Source organism: Syngnathus acus, chromosome 2 (genome assembly GCF_901709675.1).
Source record: "Syngnathus acus chromosome 2, fSynAcu1.2, whole genome shotgun sequence".
Lineage (NCBI taxonomy): Eukaryota > Metazoa > Chordata > Actinopteri > Syngnathiformes > Syngnathidae > Syngnathus > Syngnathus acus.
Window position 1 is genome coordinate 5,696,052 of NC_051088.1, and position 23,581 is coordinate 5,719,632.

Below are 23,581 nucleotides of genomic sequence, written 5' to 3' on the forward strand. Positions count from 1 at the left end.
AGATTTTAACAACACGCGTCCAGGCTCAAGGGCATGAATAAATTACAGGTATAATTAACGGAAATGTCAGCTGGCGTCTGTATGGAGCTATAACAACAGCGCCCTGCTCACATAAAAGGATCGGGAGTCTGAGATGAAGATGATCAATGAAAGTTGATCAGGTTCACAATAAATTGATACTGACAAGTGTGTCGGCATCAGAGGGGAAATAATCAGGTGATCATAAAGACAAGGGATTTAAGGAGGACTTACACAAGTCCAGACAAGGACGGCAGGACAGTTGTGTATACAACAGACTGCTAATAAAGTGAGGGACAAAGGGACGGAGAGCTTCCTTTTTATTTTCTCTTTTTTTTTTTAGTCGTGGGAAATAAGTCGTTTCACCCAAAGCTATCAGCGGATGCTTGTCAAAAAACAGTGGACTGTGAGCTTTCTGTAACTCAGGGTTTCTTTAAGGCAGGGACCTGAAACTGCAATCAATTGAAGTGAAGTATATTTTCCTTACACGGTCCAGAATCCAGAAATCTGCTCAGCAAAGGATTTGAAATCTCCACAAAAAACATTCATCCCCAGATCTTCTGTTCTGATACAACGGGAGACAATAGAGATTAAAAGCAAAAAAGGAAACTATAGAAAAACCTCAGGACAGAGCAAGGGTAGGATATTGCATGAAGGAAAGAAATACTGAAACTGATCTCGATTCGGAATGCTTTTTTTTTTTTTTAACTTTGTGCCATATACTAATAAGTGCCAGCGTAACAGTGTTGGCCATACCATTAGGTACACTAACACTAATAACATCCTCCACAAAGATAATATCAATGCCCAGCTTTGTTCAATGATACATCGAGTGATTGATTTGTTTTTGTAATCCACCGTATTCCTTCGCCCCATGACCCTTTGCGTAAAATGTGGGAGAACCTCCGGGACAGCAAAACCAGTGTTTTATTTCTGACTCCACTTTCTATGACAGTGACAGACTTTGCATCATCCACCTGTGGAGCTATATAGTTCTGCAGTTACTTCTAAACATACTTTGCCTCGATCTTCTGCATGGACTCCATTGCTGTTTTTGCTTCCACGATGTCAAAGACTGTGCACCTCTAGCACACTGACTTTAGAGGGCATGGGAGGAGCCGTTTCAATTAGCCGGGAAGCTAGTCTGCTCTTTATGTTCACTGAGTTTTCTGCAAAAATACCAAAAGAAAGTAAGTCTCATGCATGCGCACAATTATATTGTGCTTTACGCTGGACTTGCGCTGGGGCACGACAATAGAGCCCATGTGATTCCACCCATATCTTGGCTCTACTTGTCCTAAAAAAAAGTATTTATTTAAGGTGCAGCGCTTTCTTTGTTCCCCCATTCATGTGGACATTAACCTGCAAATTAATTGTGGTATGGTGTTCATTATAGTGGAGCGGGTACAATGCAATTCTACACCGCTGAAAACTACAATCACAATAATAAACATATAGGCAAATAAATACCTCTTGGATATTCAAAGTTTTGATTTTAGGAAAGGCAAAATCATCCAAATCCTCTCATTTTGGGTTGGGAGTTATGGAGGTGTATCTTTAGTTGAGGCTTAACATTTGTGATATGAGGAAAACAGGGCGAAATTAAGGCATATAGTGTGCTTTTTACGCTGGTTTGTCTGAATTCCCCACAAAAAAACCTATTTAAATACTATTATTATCAACATCAACAGCATTGAGGGAGAGTTCCTAGTTTTTAAAATCCTGTGTATTGTTTAATAAATTTTCACCCCATCCAGATGGTCATACATGGAAGAATAGAACAGGTCCTCTTCAATCTCGTCTAAACAGAAACTAAATTTCCCTCGCCCCCTCCTATTCAGAACACGCTCTGCTTGCACACAAACTCGCGCGCGCGCACACACACACGCTAACGCACACGCGCGCGCATGTACGCACACTCACTTATTGAGTAATTTTATCACCCACTGCCGCTTTTGTGTTTTTAGTCACTTCCAGCTCATTATATTGGATTGCCAGTCCATGCACTGTATGCTCAGGTCCCGGTGGCTCTGTCTGACATCCCACATTATATCTGGTGGCAACTCACATCTCATAAATTCACATTTGATGTCACATTGACTGTGTGAAATGAAAGCTTGTTTTGAGTAAAGAGGGAGCGAAGAACAATAATGAAGAAATTCAGACTGTAACAAGCAAAATGGTCATAGATGACTATAATGTAGCCTGCAAGAAATTTCCTCAGGAGCAAAGTGGATTTTATTTATTGGAGAATTTGGTAAATTGGTTTCTGCAACCCTTTTGAGTAAAAAAAATATTTTTATGATTATTTTGACCTCTTTATGCATTTTAGTTTGTCTCTGTGCTGTGCTTGATAAATTCCACTATTCCAAAAACCTCCTGTGGCTCACAAAAGAGTTTCCCTCTTTATTAACCTAGACGGTCCTATTTTGGTGCATCTGGTGCAAAAACTTGCGCAAATTTATTTTCGGGCTGGGGCAATTCTAGTTTACTACTGTGTGTGGGATTTTGGCAGACCACTTTTCATCAGTTTGGGCATTCCAACACAGACAGATGCCGCTCCCCAACACACCTGACAATTTGGTGACATGGTGGATACACGTATACATACGTCACAGTCCTGCACGGTAAAGGTGTTTTGTTCTGAAATAAGTGTGTTTTATTGTCATGTGCACCTATAGGATTATCAATCGATATGAACCACCCCTCTTATTCGTAATAAAATCTTGATTGCAATGCGCTTGATCTAATCAGAATATTCCGAATGAGGTGTGTACATGACACCTTTTTATTCCGATCAGGTTTTAAATCCGAATAAATGCGCCCGTGTAAACGTAGCCAGAGATTGGTGGTAATGATGTGATGTGGCGCCGGGAGGCGCAATTCCCTGCCAGGTGCCTTTCCCACCAGCACCTTTAAGTGGGTGCACGTACTTCCATGCTGCTGCTGCTGCTGCTGCAGCTCCATTGCCTCGCCGCTGCCGTGCTGCCCACTTCTCCTTCCTTCGTTTCCTACTGCTCTTCCTCCTCCTTTTTGCAGTGGTAGCCGGCTTGATGCGCATAATAAATAACTTCTGCAAGATTACCCCTCCCCTTTTTGGTCTTTTTTTTTTTTTTTTTTTTCCTGGTCCAAACCCGATTTGAAAGCTGCGCGCGTTGGATTGGAGACCGTGGAATCGTTTCAATGTGATGCAGCGCCACAAGCAACGTGGGTGTAGTGCGTGCATGTGAGCTGTGCCTTTGCCTGTGTGTGTGCTGTTTTCCTTTTTATTTTGGGGGTGTTCATTTTTGTGTGTGTATGTGATGAGGAGTGGAGGAAGAGGCGGGAGCAGTAGCTATGAAGCGCGTGTCATCTCGACTCAATTTCACCTGTATGAACGACCTTGCCATTGTGACCGAAATATTCCTAAAAGGCTTTCCATGGAGGATACATGTGTCGCCCATTCCCTGAGAGCTGAATCTGCTCACTGTTGGTCTCAAGACACTCAAAGATAAACGGTAAGACACGCACACGCGCGCAGAGAGAGAGAGAAAACATTAAAATCTGTGAGCGCGCATGGCTATAATAAACGTGCATGTACGCTAAATTATTTAGTGTGGCATATGTCTTTTAATATTTATTGCACCTAATAAGTCACACCAGCTCTCGTCTACTTTGTCGATTTGCCTCAGTCTAGTCATACACGTATTGCATCATAATATAGAATAGTTTATTATAGAATAGAATATTGTGACATGCCCACATAAATGCAGCCAATTCCACCACATAGACTTCACCTTATTTTTGCTTGAGAAGGTCATGTTTTATACCATCCATGTTTTAATGTGCATTCATTGCTATTATTTTATTTTTGGTTAGATAGTGATGTATGATGTTAAAATAGTCACAGTTGTTGAAGCTACAGGGGTGCCGATACCTGGTGTGATGCTACACTGACTGCAGCCTCACTTGTGATCACTCTGTCAAATACGTGGCAGGAACCCAACAGCAACACATTTCACGCCCAACTCGGTCTCAGTGGATTGCATTACGAATGATTTTATGCTCGGTACAATGAAGCACCACTTCCTCTAAAATCTAATGAGATGCAATGCAAGTGTTGGATATCTACAAGTCTGCCTTTACAAAGATAATATCCAGTTCTGATTGAAGCTGACAGAGGTACTCCATAATAAGTTTAACCCCGTCACTCAGAGGAGGCAGTAAACAAATTATGGTTGAATAAAATTCATTTCCATTTTAATTTTGTTCTTTGCTTTATATTTCTGAATCTAATCATGTCCATGATTTCATTGTCAATATTGCTAAATCTGCATAGTTCATCTTCAATTACATGGTTGAGATGCAAAGTGTGGCAGCAAGCAGCTTCACCTCGCCTCAGATTGTGCAATACCTCACCATCTGGGCCGGGGAGGCTCGTAATTGGCAAGTGCCTGTTTTTGTAGCTCTTTACGTCTCCATTAAAATCTTTTCAGATACTTTTTATACACACTCTAATTTTCCATTTATTTAATATTAGTAGTTAATATTTAATTACTTTTGCTGCTTGTACAAAGAAGCAGATTAAAAAAAAGTGCAAGTTGGGGAAACAGTACTCTATATTGATGGGGCTTACGAGAGAACACAGTTTTATGTTCTACACAGAGATGAGACCCACTTAGCAGCTGCCTTTCTAAAATCAAGTGTACATTCTTATTCTAAAATGTTACAGTATATCCAAGCTCAAAGATTTCTCAAAATTGCAATATCAATAAAAATGGGGTCCAATTAATAAAGGAAGACCAACACTTGAGTTTAAATATCTGCTTCGAACATCAGGTCAGAAAATTACCCACTCTTTGCAAATCAAATGGGACACCTATAAAGATGCTTATTAAAAAAAAGCACACCGCTAATTTGATGAGCATACTATCTAATAAGTAATAAATTGTGATGGCACTCTTGAAAACTGCTGGAAATTCAAGACTTGTTATGGAATGGAGGCTGATATGTGAATGTGTGTGCATAATTGTTATGCACAAATGAGTTGTAATTCATTCACTCATTCATTTGGCACATTAATAATAAATTTATTTAGAATTTGCAAACTTGGATGAAGTGGTGTGACATCACTGGAACTGCCGTTTTGTTGTTAGCGCGAGTCGACAGACCAGCTTGTGAGGGAAATGGCAGTTGGGGTTAAAATCTACTTGCTACAAAGAAATCCCCTTGGCCGCCAACATAGATATCACTACATAGAGCTTTTACTGCGGTGTGAATAGTCAGTCGTTCAATGGTCTCTTTGTTAAAGTCCGATTATAAAATGACGTGGCTTGTACCATAGCTGCATGTCTGATGTTTGTAACAACCCAGTCCACATCAAAATTGCAAAATAATCAATGAGTTACAATGAACTGAGCAAAAACACTACCTGTTGTACATCTAGCTCCCAAGAAGAAGCATGCACACTAATATCCATTGTTTGATCATTTATCACTATTTTGCATCACCAAATGTGTGCAATAACTGACCCAGATTCTACCGTTGGCCACAATGCAATATGAAATTCTACTTTTTAGAAACAAATTATCCCCACAACAATTCTCCAGTTAGAATAAAATGGCAGCAATGGGTCTGGTTAATACGTTTTCAAATTAATGAATATCTAGCTTTTTAAAACGTTTTCAGCAATGAATGAATTAGATAAAGTGCTTTATAAGTCTTCTACAATTACTATTTGGGGCAATTATTTTATTTTCTCTGAGATATCGTTACTCCCCCCCTTCCCGAATCCGCTTGGAAGTTGCTCATTGAATAGGCATTATAGGAGCTAGTCCTTTTTGACCACGCTGTAAGGGCAAAACTTGCAAATAAATTCGTCAATGGACGTGCTGATACTTGCCCTTGGCTACCCAAAGGGGAACATCTCAGCAGTAATGATTGTCCGCTGACTTGGTTTGCCTTTCTTATCGCCTGCGTGTAGTTCACCCTGATAGCAAACAAGGTGGCTGTTACATTTTAACAGTTCTTGCAGATTATATATTCTTTATCCTGTGGGGAGGTGGGCAAATAAAACACACACACACACACCTAATTTCTCGAACTGTAGTTTTGCAGTTTTGCATTCAGAAATGCATTTGGTAAACACACACACAGACACACACACACTTATTCACTAGGTAATTGCATACTGGCATGCCACCATGTCAGCTGAAATAGCTGTGATGAATGCAGCTTTAGGCCTTCAAACTAAGTAGACTCCCACTCTTCCAGCTGCGCTGTTTGTTCAAGCATCACCCTACTTGGATGCTGGCGGAGTGTGATGGAGGTGGTGAATGTCACCATCTTCTCTTTTAATGTCATTTAAAGACTGGAATGACGGTATAGACTCCTTGGAGACTGATTCATCCAGTGAAGCTTTCACACCACCATCATCGTTAGCACCATTATTCAGTGCAAGCTGAGAATGTGTGTGGTGTGTGGTAAGCATTGGCAATGGTGCACATGTGACATGTGAATCACTAGTCTGCTCCTGCTAAGGCTCCTCCAAGTTGATAGCTGAGGTTGAAATGCACACGTGGTATTTGTGCATACAAACCCCCATTCCAAGTGCAGACATGCAAAGTAGGCAGGGAGTGCATTACCCGGCGTGCCTTCCACACATCACTCCTCAGTCTCTAGGTGCCGTACATTGTGCTCCCATCACTGAGTTACGGAGTGCAGGAGTCTTTGCAGGAAGGAAAGAAGCATAAAAATCCAATTTGGCCGACTTGGAAGGGGGAGGGTAAAAAAAAAAAGAAAAAAAAAAGGCCATAGCGCACATGAAAGGTGGTGAATAAAATCCTGGCTGAGACTTCACGTGTCTGACTTGACATCCAAGACAGCTGACAAACAATTAGACCCTCAACAAGTAGTGCTGTGAACCAGGCGCTCTCGGGATTAGACCACAAATGAGCCACACATCACAGTTTATGTCTTCTAAATGGAGAGTGAGTGCATGTGTGGAGGCACGGTGTTGTTGGGCGTGTGTGTGTGTGTGTATGCGCGAGTGAGCATGTGTGTGTTCCTTGACATTTTAGCAGATTGGTGTTGATATCGGTCTGTGGGCCTTAATACATCATGAACCCCTCCCGAAGACTTTAATTCATTCTATGTATGTGTGCCAGTGTGTCTCTATGTAGGTGCACACTTTACGCCAGGGGTAGGCAACTCCCTGGGAGCCGCTGTCTTCGATGTTCCCCTCCTCCAAGACACCTGATTCAAATGATCAGCTCATCAGCAATCGGTGTGGAAGCCCGATAATGATCCTAATCACTTGAATCAGCTGTCATGGAGGAGGGAAACTTTTCAAACAGGCAGGACAGCAGCTCTCGAGGACCGGAGTTGCCTAACCCTGCTTTATGCAATTGAAAAAAATATATATATGACTAAAAGAATCTTGTCTACTTGTTTATCAGATTATCAGTTTAGCAGATTCCATTATCAGTCATGGGAAGTTTTACTGTATGCATACAGACCCCTGTGGTTAAAACTCCTTCAAGTGACATTGTATGGCTTAAGCCAACATCTGCATTGGAGCATAGATTAAAAAAAATTGGGTTCCAAAGTAGGGTTTTAAAGGGTAGAGTTTCAATTTAGGGTTTCAAACTGGGTTTAAGATTTCAAAGTAGATTGTCAAATTAGGGTTAGGGTTTCAGTATAGGTTTACAAACAAGGGAAGGTTTTCAAAGTGGGGTTAGTTAGCAATTTCGGGTGTTAAATCTGAACCGCTTCAGCGTTACTGACATAATTTCCAGGTGTTGAATCATGCTTCGATACACGCAATCTTGACAGGAACAGGTGGATACACAGGTTAATTGTACCTTCTGCCATTTAGCGGAAAACAATTTCATTTTTCTACCTGTCACAATATATCACTGGTATTAATAGATAAACAAAGTTACATCATTTGTTGTAAAAATACATACTACATTTCTGACCAGTCAAGTGTGTGGATCATTTCCAGCTGCACACCTGATGATGTTTCACAACACACTTGTTGGCGCAGGGGTTGCGAACCACTCTTTTAAAGGCACTACTTTAAATCACACAGGCAATTCTAATGCATCATGAATTTGGCACAACATTCACGTTAATTTGGCCTCTTCCTGCAAGGCAGAGTTCATAAGCCTATGAAAATGTTGCCATATGCCAGCCATGCCCTCTAAGGCTGTCTGAATCATGCTATTGGCACTAAGCTCCTGGAATAGGAACAGGGAACTCAGACAGGGAAAGACTCCAGAGGCATAACTATAATATTTACAATGTTTTACTTGCACATATTAATTTCTCAATAAAATCATTGCTGTCCATAGAATATAAAATACATACTGGCAAAGCTGGCGGGTACCCCCAATGCAGTCGCCAATGTGCAAAAACAGAATGTCATGTCTGCGTGTACACCCCACTCGCTCACCTTAATACAGTGTTGAGGATTTTTGTTGTGTGTGTTTGACATTTTGTAATTGCATCATTACTCACTCCATCTGCCCCCACTCCCCTCCTGCCATAAGCAAGTGCATGGTAATTTGCAAACACATGCTCCAAGCAGACAGACACTTGTCCTTGATTACGGACCCAGGTGAAATGGCTTCCACATAGGGACGTCCGGGTCCGCAGCAGAATGTGGAAAAGACGCATTCTGCCACTGCAGGTAGATCTAATTGATTGGATAGCACCCCATTGTAAGGGCCAAGTCTCCTCAGGCTGCCAGAAAGTGAACCCGTCCGAGTGACGGATGAGCTGTGTTGTGGATCGCTCCCCTAATAGTCTAACATTACCTAAGGTCCCATATACCTGCGGTATCTCCCTATGAGACACCTCTTGGTGCAACGTGAACACAACTGAGACAGAAACTGCAATGTGATGCATCGCTCCTCAAATTTGAAGTTCCATTTCATTTTGTCATTCTCTGCGCTTCCAGATTAGGTTATGACAACACATGAAACTGCAAGCATCACATAAAAATGATTGGCTGCTGAGTTTGGCATTTTAAGGGAAAATTATCTTTTTGAAACAGGTCAAACGCTGTCTCGCCAGGATCACAAGTGCCATTTCAAAGCTTATTGGATGAAAGTGTCCTTTGCCCTTGGTTGCCAAAGATGACGTTGCCATGGAAACAGATTCTACTGTTATCGATCATCGAGTGTTTGGCAGGTAAGCTGCACTTGTATTTTTTTTTTATAGGTGCAATGATTCTCTCCCATTTAGACATTTACAGGTGCAGGATGCTCACTGAGGAGATGGAAATCGTGTCATTGTCGGAGAGGATGGGCTGACTGTGGTTTAACTGGGGGAAAAAGTCCTTTATGTGAACATGTACTCACAAACACCCACTGCTCTTCATACTCCTCCTCATTCCATTTAGCTGATGAGCAGACATTTACCGTTGTGCAGTAGCTCAACATATTGAGAAATGACTATAATATTTCTTCTGCTCAACATATAGAGCAATACAACTACTACTTCTTGTGCATGTTAACGACTGTTTTAGCGTAGTGAATAGTTGCTGTTCTTCACCACTCAACAACGATTTTTACGGTGAGACAGTCTATTTTAGAGCTTTGTGCAAGTCCAGCATGAGGAGTGGTCGAACTCTGCGCTGAGGAGGGCTAGACCCTGTTATGGTATTTTCTAAGGGTGGTGAAATAAAATTTGAATTATGAAAAAGCCAGAGGTATTTTCCAAGGGTGGTGAAATAAAATTTGAATTATGAAAAAGCCGCAGTGAACAATAAGTCTGTGCAGATCCATCCAAGTGACGATACAATGGATACTAATGTGAGTATCAGTATTGCATCAATACCAAACGGCGAGTATAGATTCTTTACATTTATTACTATGTTTACTATTATTACAGTTATTTTCAAATAATTATTGTATACAGTGACAGACATTTTACGTTAAGAGTAATATGCATTATTTGAGCTTTTCTATCTACCAGATAGCTTCTTATCATTGTGGCACAACATAAAATATACTGTCTGAGTGAGAATAGCAAGTAAACTATGCTATGCAAGCAGCAGTGTGCGTAATTTCTCTCTCTGATTGGCAGTACAAGGCCAGTGGAAAGGTAATGTTACGTTTAGTATTGTTAGGTTAAAGTAATAAAAATACTCGTCTAATACTCTCCTAAATAAAAGCACCCTTATTTAAGAAGTTTAGAATGATGCACATACGCTAGAGTCTCATAAGGACAGTGAATATGTGTATTGTTTATATATTATCTTATCTTATTTATTATTATATATTCAAAGTCAAAGTCTGCTTTATTGTCAATTTCTTCACATGCCAAGACACACAAAGAAATCGAAATTACGTTCCCACTATCCCACGGTGACAAGACATAGTACTCAATATATACATACAAGTAAACAACACACAAAACACAAAAACAAGAAGGCACAAACAATGAATAAATAAGAGTGATGAATAAATAATAAATAAACAAATAACATAATAAATAACATAATAAATGAGAGCGGCTCGGTGGCGCGCTGGGTAGCACGTCCGCCTCACAGTTAGGAGGGTGCGGGTTCGATTCCACCTCCGGCCCTCCCTGTGCGGAGTTTGCATGTTCTCCCCGGGCCCGCGTGGGTTTTCTCCGGGCACTCCGGTTTCCTCCCACATCCCAAAAACATGCTTGGTAGGCCGATTGAAGACTCCAAATTGTCCCTAGGTGTGAGTGCGAGTGCAAATGGTTGTTTGTCTCTGTGTGCCCTGCGATCGGCTGGCAACCGGTTCGGGGTGTCCCCCGCCTACTGCCCGATGACGGCTGGGATGGGCTCCAGCACGCCCGCGACCCCCGTGGGGACTAAGCGGTTCAGAAGATGGATGGATGGATAATAAATAAGAGGAGCAAAAATGGAGCAAGTGTGCATACAGCAGACAGTCAGTATTTACCTGTTGATAGCTGCATGCTAGCGTCACTTCTCCTCGGGTTAAACAAGTTTCCGCGGTAATCAGTACACCTCAGTCAACAACATAGCAATTTTTAGCAACGTGTAATTCCAAATTGACCGTTTTGTGTACAAGCGATCTTGCATTAGAGATATAAAGACTGTAGCGATGGATGCACAATGATGAGAGTCATGATGAGAGGCAGGGAGCTATTGGAGGCAGGACTGAAATACGTTTTTCTGCCGTGTGATGCACATGTCGTCATCTACTATATCTATCTAGTAAGCTATCTTGTCTTATTGCTCCGAATGCACCGAACAGAACGCAGACAAATCGAGCCAAAACCGAATGGTTTTGACGGTTTTCAAAAGCAGTCCCACCCCTAGAAAACATGCAGTAAGCCAGAAGGTCAGGAACCCTCATAAAGGACTTAAATGTATTGAATATATTTTACGCATGCTGTTTACTATATTTTGCCCGACCACTAAAGCTAAATAAGCATCAGAATCACCTTTCAGTATGATACAGTACAAAACCAAATACCTCTCTAACTGCGACAATCAAACAACTATTGTCTTTCTCAAGGTACATGTTTTGTTAGAGCGATTGGATTTTTAATATTGAATTTTGTTGCCAGTCTGATTATGTATTAACGCAAAATCAATGATGCTTTTAAATGGCGACTTCATGAATATTTACCATCATTTGAACCTCAGGGATGCTCAGCCACCAGTCACAATGTTAATCGTATAGCAATTTGCAATTTGCATTGTACTACAACAAAACAGAAATGCTTAAAGGTCAAGTGAGTTTGAATACAGAAAATATTTTCAAGCAAAATCAATCATGGAAACATAGCCAGACTTTGCACCTCTTCAAAGCTCAATTCCATTACATATTTCATTATGGTACATACCATTTATTTAATGAAACACTCTTTTGGTCATGAAGATTTCAAATGCTATTCATCTCAAACTCTGCTCACAGTATTTAATGTTACAGCTGAAATGCTGATTCTATTACTCATAACTCACAGTCAATACGAGCTCAAAGTTTTTCGACCTTTGAAGGCTACTGCACAATTTGAGATTTCACATTTACGTAAATAGGCTCATAATTTTTACATTATTTTGTTTTACACACACACACGCACGCACGCACGCACACACACACACACACACACACACACACACACACACACACACGCACACACACACGGCAATGGTCTCACATATTTACTAACTAAAAAAAAAAAACATAACCTGCAGAGCTACCTTAATTGATTAATCAGTCTCACTGTTTCTCGCAGATTGTCTAGACAGTGGGTTGTACCATGGTCCAAGATGGAGGATGGAGCCTGGTGATCTGTTTATTCCAATGGACTCGATTGAGGAAGAGGCTATTCTAACTTGTGACGCCAAGAGTACCCCACCTCCTCAGTACAGGTAGAAGTACATTCTATCCTTTCTATTTTGTCTACATTGCGCCTAACTATGTCATTTAAGTCGGCGTCCTGTTGAAAACAGGATTAGAGCAATTTCATTTGCAGAGCACTCCGAGCTGTCAGTGCCACAAGAGGCTCGAGTTGAATGCTTCGTCTCTCAAAGCGCTATCGCAACACATCATGGAAGCGGTTCATCTACACTCGGCCGAGCGCGCCGAGAACTTAATTTGTGCTCTGTGCACCCAGGAATAATTTACAAGATAAACTCAAACCACAGATTCAATGTTGAGATATGTCACATAGGAATGTAATTATTCTAGACTGAAAGAAGACTCTCCTGAGTCTTCTCTCATTGTGCTCCATGTAATTGTTGTTAAATAAGCTTTTCTGTTTTTCTTTTAACTTTATACCACTGATGGAATTTATTTTTGGACTTTTATATCCCAATATTGTGTTTCAATCCTGGCCACCATAGATATCATAAGATAAAAAAAGTATGCAGAAAATCTTTAAAATGATCAAATAGAGTTATTAGTTCAGACACACACACCAAACATTTTTACAAAACAACAACAAGAAAACATCTCTTTAGACAGTACCCGATACCCAGCTATTGCCAGTTCCATGAAAGACAAGAGGGAAAATCAATGGGTTGTATCATGAAGGGATTCACTCTAACAATACCTGATGGGACAACAACAGTGATAGGCAGGACATTAATTTTGCAATTCAACCACTACTCTATGTTTAATATATGTTCTATTGTATACAGTTGGTGTCCCTTGTGCAGAGTCACCATCAGGTTGATTTACAGTACAGCAGGTACATTTATCTGACTGTGATGCTGAAAGCGTGGGTTCAGATCCCACTCGGTGACTCTGTGAATGGTTGTCTACTTCGATAAATGTGCCGTGTGACTGCCTGTTGATCAGTCAAGTGTCCCTTTCGCCTGAAGTCAGCTGGGATAGGCTGCAGTTCGACCATGACACGGAGGAATGGGTGGATGGACGGACGAATGGATGGGTGGATTGTTTGGGAGAGCTGGGCGGGCGGTCGGACAAACGGATGGCTGGATAGATTGATAGGTAGATGCGTTTGAATGTATGAATGAATGCGTCAGCATCACATTAATACATTTCTGCTCAAAAATAGATGACTTTTAAATTCCTATGGCATTCAGGCATAGACATTGTAGTGATAAATTTGTGTAATGAATTATATATTTCCGAGGAAAAAAATTCTCCCCAGTAAGAGGATCCCTGGTTGCAAAATGCTTGATAACCACTGCGCTCGACTATGATAGACACCTGCACTGTGCGTTGAATTCTGAGCTGAATGATAGTGGAGCGCATTATGTAGGCTCATTATTTCTCACCATGTGCCCAAGACCAGGTATCTCCATGTAGTGATTAAAGGTGAATGGAGCACGTTTCGTCGTAGTGTCTTGTCAAGCTGGCTGTGCAGGATTCTGCATGCCCTCAGCACCTCTCCACTTCTTCTCTTGAAGTGTAAATGGGCTCCTATTGCTCTGTCGCACAGCTTTCCTTTTTTTCCCTATCTCTTTCTATCTGATAGTCCTGTCACTCAAGCGGCAAGATGAAATTTACACAATAGGAAAACTGCAGCAGCAATCCTCTCTTGGGGGAAAAACAACTTGTACAAAAAGGCATCTGTGTACTAGGTCTAAAAGTCATCCAAGATTGGTTCATTATTATAAAGTGACAAAACTGATCTCAAGATGACCCTGAATTTGACACTCAACGGTATAAATCACTTAAGCACTGTGAAGATGTTATTCAGTCTTCTGTCTACAATTGAAACAAGTTAATTTCATGTCCTCATATTCAAGTGAAGTATTTATGTTCAAAATGTGCACAATATTACGGTATCTAACAATCATACAGGTAGCCGATCATTTTTGGGAGTAAAACCGATGATACACTTTTGATGAATAGACACTTTGGCCTAAAACTAATAAAAATGTAGATTTTAGGCAATGTGCACCGCCTGAGAGGGTTTAATCTCTACAAATGATCCATAAAGTTCCACGCCCCTCCATGCTGCCCAGCTACAGAAATTTAAAATGAATTATTGGCTGCTAAGCATAATATTTTAAGGCCAATTTCTATGAAACAAGTTATGATCTTTACAATACACTGTTCTAAATTACTGACACAGGACAAATAACGCTTTGTTCCGTTACTATTAACATGCAAATCTATGCTGGAGTTTATATTAGAAGAAGTAGTTTTCATATAATAATATTGAATGTGATTTTTTTGGTGTTTGTGGGGGGGGGGAGTCTTTAGCATCTGCCTCTGCTGCCTAATGACCAAGTTGGCTCTGCCTTTATCCCCTCACACCATTTGGGGTCTGGGGTCCTAAGGTTAATCTAAAAGCACACCAACATGCGACAGCCTTGACAGTAAGAACCCATTGGCATTCAGTGGTTTGGATTTTTCCCCCAAGAATAAAAGAATGATTCAAGGTTATACCAGAAAGCTTTTGGAAGATTTGCCATTATGTCCTCCACATCTTTCTAGTCCACTTAAAGGTGACAGAAACGAGTAATGTGGTAAAGGAAAGGGAAGTTTTTTATTTTACCGAGGGAACATTCTTGAATATGCTCTGTCCTTGAACTTATCCAGTTTCTTTTTGAATAGCATAAAAGACAGAAGATGCAGGGCCATAGTAGTAGAGATATTTTTTGAATATTATTTTGCAAGGAAATCACTAAATTAAAAATTTTCTAGTTCAAATCAGTTAAAGTGCTCCCAGTAGCTCAGTTCGCATTTGTTGTATTATAGTTTTTACTTTACTGCTCTGTATGAAAGAGATGCCATGGACGATTAAAAGTAGTGCAAAGGCTATTTGTGTATGGTCATAACACAGTTGCCATTTTTTTTTGGTCATGATGACAGTTCAAAGGTGGAATAATATTGCTTTTTGTAAATCTAATATGACAGAAAAATGTATTAAGGTTGATATTGATGATAATATCTGGAATGCCTTTTAAAAAGTTAATGTTCTGCTCCCCATTAAAAAGCAGAGGACAGCTTTGTGTATGATACGCTAGGATTAAATATTAATGGTCCCTATTGGGAAACAGAGATTGCTGCCTCAGCAGGCCATGATAGTTGAAAGACACTGGATTAAAATTGATAGAAATGGACTAAAACCGTATGCCTACTGTGTAAATAAAACATGTGTGCTATGTTTTTACATGAATTAACAAGAGTTGCAAATCTTTGGCCGAATTGAGAAATATCTCTATTGAATGGACTTGGATTAACACGAAGTAGTCAGTAGTAAACAATGTGTTTTATTCTGACTTTAAAAACAATAGGTGGTGCCGATTTGTAATACAGATAATATCTCTGTAATACTGAGAATAATGTCTCTGAAGTTGCCATGGTAACTTGGATCACCTTTATCAATGGTCCCTAAAGGTGCTATCAAGGCGAACTATTCAGTCATTTTGCGGGGCACAAAGAAGACTCCTCAAGGGAAGTGATCTTCTTGAGGGACTCAGGATCATTCAAGAAAGGGGATACTGTGCTGAACAACTTATTTTCATACTTGTCATATTGCTTGACCAGTTGGGACACCTCTGAGCAATAGTGGTATTATTTATATAATTTCTTTAAATTTTTGACCGTGTCTTTGTTCCCTTTTACAAGGTATTCCTGCAGACACCAACGAGAGTGCGGGTGCTCACTCTACTGTGGAATAAATCCTATTTCACAGCAAAAGTGGGGAAGCCTGGAGCATTTTTTAATGCTTTAGCAAAATCGTTTTACTATTATAGAAGGTATTTAGGGAATATGAATGCCCATCAATTCTTATGGCAACCCTTATCCAATCTTCCAGTTCAGCAAAACAATATGACTACGGCAATAAATCTGAAAAGAATGAAGTTCTAATGTTAAATAAAATAAAGTTGTCTATGACATTAACATAGAGTACCTTGCTGTTGGTATCAAACCTATATGTTTGGGGGATTTGAATGTTCTCCTTGTGCGTGTGGGTTTTTTTTTCCCCTCTAAGGTTGGAAGACTCTAAATGATCCATAGAATGGATTGGCTGTTGAGCAGTTCAGGATGTACCTAACTGTTCCCAACTCACTTTAGTAAAAATAAGCGTGATAGAAAATCAATGAAAATGTGGATTTTCTCTTAATTTCAGAACTGCCTTTTTTTTTTTTAATCGCGGCCCCAATACTCCTGAAGTGGTCTAGAACTAGGATCATCAACTGGCGGATCCAGCCCACATAACCATCCAATCCAGCCCGCAACAGTATTCCATAATTATGAGGATAGGAACGTGACTCTTAAAGGCTAGAAATGACTTTGGTTTTGTAATGAATTGGAAAAAATATATTTAAAAAAATAAACAAATGATAATGTTGTGCCAAAATTAGATTTTTGTTTAATTCTTATTCGATAGTCCGGCTCCCAAGGTGACTATCCGGTAGAATTCTGTCCCTCTGACAAATATAGTTGGTGACCCCTTGTCTAGACCATTTACAAAAAGAATAAATGTGCAGATAAAAAAAATGCAAAAAAGCTCAAAAGGTGTCTCTTCTGTTGTCATATTTATTAGATGTTTGCTTCAAAAGAAGCATTGAAACTGTGCTTGTAGAATTTATGATAATACCTCGACCTTTCATTTCACATATTCACTATATTATTCAGAATTTAAATGACATCTTTCCTACTCAACGTTTATGATAGCATCTTGCCTGGTTGTAGGAAGGAAGGTTGGAGGGTGCATTTTACCAGGGACGGATTGTGTCTTTGCCCCCACAGATGGTCGCTGAATGGGACTTTCATAAATCTGAGCCTGGATCGACGGCGGCGTCTGTCAGGGGGCAACCTCATTATAAGCAGCCTGGACCGCTACGGGGATATAGGCGTCTACCAGTGTATGGCCTACAACACCGCAGGAGCAATCCTCAGCAGGAGAGCACATCTCAAGTTTGCCTGTAAGTCACTCCCTGTCACTTTGTGTCACTCAGCGGTGGCGTGGACATCGCACTCAGTCAGCAAATAATGCAGAGGTGCACGCAGCAGTTATTTGCAATATTTATCAGACTGCCACCGCTTTAGTGTGAAGCTGCATTAAATGTTAAAAGTATGTTAGGGGGCTTGAGTGTGAAGACCTCTGACTCATCACTTTAAACTTCATGACTAGGAAACAACCCCAATGACTTGTTTACTGAATCCAAGGTGTGTTATGATATTGGATAGTCTGGGACAAAGTAAAGCACCAAGCAGACCATTTCTTTTGGAAAACAGTTACCGTATTTTCCGCCCTAAAAGGCGCACCTAAAAACCTAAAATTTTCTCAAAAGCCGACAGTGCGCCTTATAGTCCAGTGCGCCATATATGGATCAATTGATGAATTTGTTGATCCATACTGGTTGTACACAGTGCTCTGCCAAAATGTTTCAGTACGTTTTAGTACGACTAGTAAATTACAAGGTCGCATCGCTTCCCAACATTACGGCAACTGTAGTCAGGGGGCGTCACCGAATAGCTGTTGTACCCGCGAGGCTATTTCATTTCAAAATAGGCTGCTCCGTTAATGTTTCGAGTACATTTACGGATTGATTTGGAAGGGAAACATAGGTAAGCAGTACCAATGTGTTAGATCGAACTTTAGTCAGTTCCGATCATTTTATTGGAGATCGTTTGAGAATCGCGATTGTTTACACTTTGCTGAGGCTCATGGGAGATTGCGAGCTGAGGCTCGTGGGACTTTGCGGATGGATAATGCTATAACGATAGCTGCTATACGTACCAGGCTATTTCATGTCAAAATAGGCTGCTCTGTTAATGTTTCGAGTAAATCTACGGATCGATATGGAAGGGAAACATAGGTAAGTAGTACCAATGCGTTAGATCGAACTTTAGTCAGTTCCGATCATTTTATAGGAGATCGTTTGAGAAACGCGATTGTTTACAGAGGGCTCGTTGGTTATTGGCTAGTGGATGCATACCGCAACCCTAGTCAACCTCAGTTTGTTGCAGTATAGCTTCTATTTTATGCGCCTTATAATCCGGTGCGCCTTATATATGGACAAAGTTTTAAAATGGGCCGTTCATTGAAGGTGCGCCTTATAATCCGGTGCGCCTTTTAGGGCGGAAAATACGGTACATGGTTTAGCGAATAGCATGTTTTACCAAATATATGGTATAATCCTATTTTTCACACAATGCGGATGTGTGACAATGACAGTGTTAGAAAAAATGATTTCCACCACTCATTAAGGACTCTTCTCATGCAGATCACCTACGCTTCGAGCTATATAGCCATGCACCATTGGTTCCAATCAGCAAGCTTTTAACACATCTGCTGCTGAGTTTTGGTCTGATTTGTTGAAAAGATGCCAAATAGATGTAAATGGTTTAATCCTTTTTGCAGAAACAATATTGGCCTTTACAACTTCTTTAAATTCACTGTTGGAGACAATGAAGAGAGCCTTAACTGTTTTTCAATGCAAACATAGTGTGTTGCTACCATTAATCCACTGCGTCAAGGATTATACAAAGCAAACTGGATAAACTGTTTAACTTCCATGTGAGGTTCACAGACTTCAGAAGTAATGTTTTACTAAAACAAATTATTTGAAATTAAACGTCCCTCTCATTAGACACCAAACCAGACACATTTGCCCACCTACTACATACTACATATTTTTAGCCTGTGTAAAAGGAGTTAGGATGAAAATGAAGTTGCAGATTTTCTTCATGGTTATTTCAAACTTTAGCCTTCCAACATGCCTGAAAATTTTATTTTAATCACAGGGTGACAAAAGACAGTGAGAACTGAATAGAAATCTGCATACTTAATGAATAAACTAGAAACATAGAAGCATAGAACCATCACAGTAAAAGCATTTATATTTGAAAGTGGGAAACCTCCAAGATCAGAATAAGTAAATTCTAACATGATTTGCAATGCACAATAAAACATGCCTTGTAAAATGGCATAAGATGGTTCATTGTGATGTGCTGTCTAGTAGGCCTGTGGTATGGTATGATATATTATCATATTGCATGACATGCTATAGGAAATTATTGCGTCGTATAAAACTATATACAAGACAGCATGGTAGATTTGATTGTTTTAGTGTATGCCATGGGTTAGTATAGGATGACATATAGTATAAATTCCTATGATACAGCATTGTACTATTATTGTAAAGGATGGCAGTAGCTCTTGGTTACAATTTCAGGAAGGTAGTTTAAGTTTTTGGTTGGAGTGAAGTCTTTAGTGTGTCTATCTGTGTCACTCTTCCTCTTTGTGTTGCTCAGGCGTGGCTGAAGTGCAATTCCCCCAACAATCCTTTCTAATGGATTTGTGTCGGTGTGCTGCTCAAAGCTTTTACCCTGTCTCTGTTCCACTCACACTCAGTCTGTATGTCAGATCATGTCATCATGTCCCTTTTGTCTTCTCTTCCACCACAGACTTGGATCATTTCAAAGTCCACACCAGAAGCGCCGTATCCGTTCGAGAGGGACAAGGAGTGGTGTTGCTTTGTGGAACGCCCACTTCCTCAGGAGGTTAAAAGCAAATCATCAGATAAAATGAGCTCACCCGAAAAGTTGTATCATGACCAATTAATCCCCTCCCGTCACAGATCTTACATATGCATGGGTCTTTAACGAGTACCCATACTTTGTCCAGCAAGACAATCGCCGCTTCGTCTCTCAGCAGACAGGAAACCTTTACATCGCCAAGGTTGAGCCATCTGACGTGGGCAACTACACGTGTGTGGTGATGAACAGCATCACCAAGGGCAAAGTTCATAGCTCGCCTACATCGCTCATCCTCAGGACAGATGGTAAGAAATAACATCGTGCTTTGGTTTTGATGTGGCACGGTGTTATTCGTTGCCCCTCCTTTCAGTATTCAGAACGTTTCGTGTTTCTGCAGTTGTTTGGCCCTTTGATAAATCACCAAGCACTCGTATGCCTTTAAATAAATAGTTGCTTGTCCCGTTTAGGGCAGGAAAACAATGGGCGGCAACTGGTTCCTGGTTCCTCACTTTACTGCTTGGTAAATTTTCAAGCGCGGTTTCCTTTTGGTGCATGTTCACAAAAGTAGTGACTAAAGATTGGCTTTGAGATTAATTAAACATAAGCCATACATCACTGGACCATTACATTGAGTGTTCCAGTGGCTCGACCAGTTACTTTCCACTCATTGCACAGTACATGTCTTCAATTCAGTCACAAGTTTAAAATAGACACACTGTCTGGCAGGCAAAATATTTTTCACTCAAGACCAGATTTGAATTATTCCACACGACATTGTTGTGAATGCTCTCAAATGATTTTCTACAATATGGTCATTCATGTGCTTTTTGCTTTTACGGCCTATAATTCAAACCATATTACTTGTAAGTCCTGAATAATGAAAGAATGAGATCTTGTGCTTTCCTCTTCATAGGAGTGATGGGTGAATATGAGCCAAAAATAGAAGTTAATTTCCCAGACAATGTACCCGCCGCAAAAGGATCAACAGTTACGCTGGAGTGTTTCGCTCTCGGGAAGTAAGCTGGATTCCTCAACGCTTGTTTTCAATCCTTTGCCATTGGATGAGAAACTAGTGGATAAAGAAAAGTTACGGTGGCAATTAGATTTCTTAAAAGGTAGCATTTTCAACCTTGACAGGTCTGAAAACTTGTGATGTAAATCGGATTTATTTTGTTGACAGCTTCTGTCCCATCCCTTTCGGCTCCGTCAAGCACTTTAGTGCATAGCTATTAAACACTCTCAAACTTTCAGAGGAACTTAAATGAGAGTTTGTGTTGTCTCCTTGCAGTCCTGTCCCAGAGATCACTTGGAAGAGGGCCAATGGCGTTCCATTCCCCAGTAAAGTCAAAATGAAGTACGCCAACGCAGTGCTGGAGATACCCAGCTTCCAACAGGAAGATACAGGAGGATATGAGTGTGTGGTTGAGAACAAGATGGGCAAGAATACAGCCACAGGTCTCCTGACTTTCTTTGGTATACAATTTTTTAATTTCATATTGACTGTCAACCTTTCACCTTGTACAAGAGAGCTATAAAAAATTACGGTTGTGTTTTGGAACCATGCTTTATAGCAGAGCTGGGAGTCTGTACTGTAAGTGTTACCCGTTTAAGATTCAAGCAAGTCCCAAGCGACTGTGGCAAAAATTAAGCTCGTCAATTGTCAACTCGTCAACTTACTTGAGCAAGTCTTAAGTCATACAAACTTGCTGAGTCACAACATACTGAAATACATGACATACCGAGTAGCTTTTATTGGTTCCAAAACCAGTCTCTGTATCATGTATATTGTCTTTTCAATTAAACGCATAACTCGGCTAGAGCTAACACAAATTGCAGGATGCGTATGCTCAATATGAGCAGGCTCTCATTTGACCTGTTTTCAATGCAGTGGCACATTTTTGCCCCATCCAAATATCTACAAGGCCTTGTGTTTGTGTTCCCTCAGCCAAGCCTCAGTGGATTCAGACCATGAAGGACACAGCCCTGGCCATAGAGGAGAATTTGAACTGGGAGTGTCGCGCCAACGGCAAACCTAAACCTATTCACACATGGCTGAAGAACGGCCAGCAGCTGCTCTCCAGGGTAAATGTGCACTTGTCTTCACCAGTGTTTTATTCGCAAGATTTAATCTTCCCATTCAACCCACCCTTTGATTTTTTTTCCTCAATGTGTGCCATCAAATTCATTGCTTATTTTCCAAGTGCAATTCAGGGTACGATGGAAGGAGAGTGTAAACATGTCACTGAGTGATGAGACATGGCTCACTGTCTACTCGGCAGATCACATAGAGTGCAGCACTGTGGTCCCTGTGGAGGTTGCTCCATTTCATCTGAATAGAGTCACTCGCAGCTCTTCATTATTAATGCCGCATATTTAAGACCCGCCTGATTAAGGGACAGTGAGCTTAATGTAGTCTGAAATACACCTTGCTACCGCAGCCTATGTTAGCCTATGTGAGAACCACAGCTTTTAGCTTGATTGTCTAACATTACAGAGATTTATTCATGTGAGTCTTGAATAACGCCTAACCGCAGGCCTAATTCAATGAGATTGACCTCAACACAGCCTGTCTGACAAAAGCATTTATTTCAAGTGGACATGTTGTTTCATCATTCAACGGCATGTCTTTGAAGCTATTTACAAGACAAGCAAAAATGAAATGAGCTCACTGGACACATAATCAGGAGCAAAATTGTCAGCATAGGCGTTTAGAACTGCTCAGGAGGCATTATCTCATGGCTCATCTGTGTGATGTTAACTTTACAACAGGAAAGAACAACATTATCGACAATGTAGTCGTGGATCAGGTAGAGTTATGCATGTTAGGGCACCATTACACATACACTAACTGACACAACCAACAATTACTGGTGACGCTATCAGGACTGACCAGTAAGACTGTTGTCCAATGATGTAACATGAGCAGTCACAGAAATGTCAGCCCATCATGATACAGTCACACTCTTGCAGGAAGATGGAATCTCCTGAAATGCAAAACGGTAATCAAAATAATACGTAGTACATACTTTCATGAGGCGTTCATTCAATATTTGAATATGTTCGGTGTCACTATTGTAGAGGGTTCCCCCCCCAAAATATTTTTACATCATTGAAAATATCAATATTTTACTTTACTATTTTATTACTATTATTTTTTTTTCTTTTCTCCTTCACTTATTTCTTGTTATTCACGGGAAAGACAACAATAAGGAAAAGTAATGCTATTAGAGGTAACTGCAAATCTTATTTTCTGTCTTAAATTTGATAGGGGGTGGGATTAAATAAATTTTACTTCTTCCCATTCCTTTTCAAACAGGTAGGCTCTACCTATTTGGTACAGTGGATTTTTTTTCTGTTTGTATTTGTTGTTTGTATAGAGTCATAGTTTTAATGACTTTCACCTTGCTTGTGCCTTTGAATGTATGTGTCTTCATTTGATTGGTTATTTGTGGTTTGCCTGTTTGAAACAAATTAATTCATCAAATTCATCATCATCAATATCTGAGTAACTGCATGTCCTAGGCAAAAGGAACTGATAGCCTTCAATTTGAAAAATACAAGTTTTTTTCATCAAAAGTATTCCTTTTCCTTTCACCGACAGCCTTCGTTTTTGCATTTTTTTGTGGCTGCCCGAATCTGATCAGAGCTAGGTTTTTTGT

The 23,581-nt window shown here is 40.3% G+C and overlaps 1 protein-coding gene across 1 annotated transcript in view; it reads left to right on the forward strand.

The window, feature by feature from the left end:
* The first annotated feature begins 2,938 nt into the window (after positions 1-2,938).
* Positions 2,939-23,581, forward strand: part of cntn3a.2 (contactin 3a, tandem duplicate 2) — a 52,963-nt gene continuing 32,320 nt past the window's right edge. Inside the window, exons 1-9 of the mRNA XM_037239554.1 lie at positions 2,939-3,515; positions 9,056-9,192; positions 12,244-12,379; positions 17,187-17,362; positions 19,851-19,946; positions 20,024-20,227; positions 20,836-20,938; positions 21,211-21,395; positions 21,868-22,004. Of these exons, the coding sequence (XP_037095449.1) occupies positions 9,138-9,192; positions 12,244-12,379; positions 17,187-17,362; positions 19,851-19,946; positions 20,024-20,227; positions 20,836-20,938; positions 21,211-21,395; positions 21,868-22,004 (1,092 nt within the window). The 5' untranslated portion in view covers positions 2,939-3,515; positions 9,056-9,137. The remainder of the gene's footprint in view (positions 3,516-9,055; positions 9,193-12,243; positions 12,380-17,186; positions 17,363-19,850; positions 19,947-20,023; positions 20,228-20,835; positions 20,939-21,210; positions 21,396-21,867; positions 22,005-23,581) is intronic.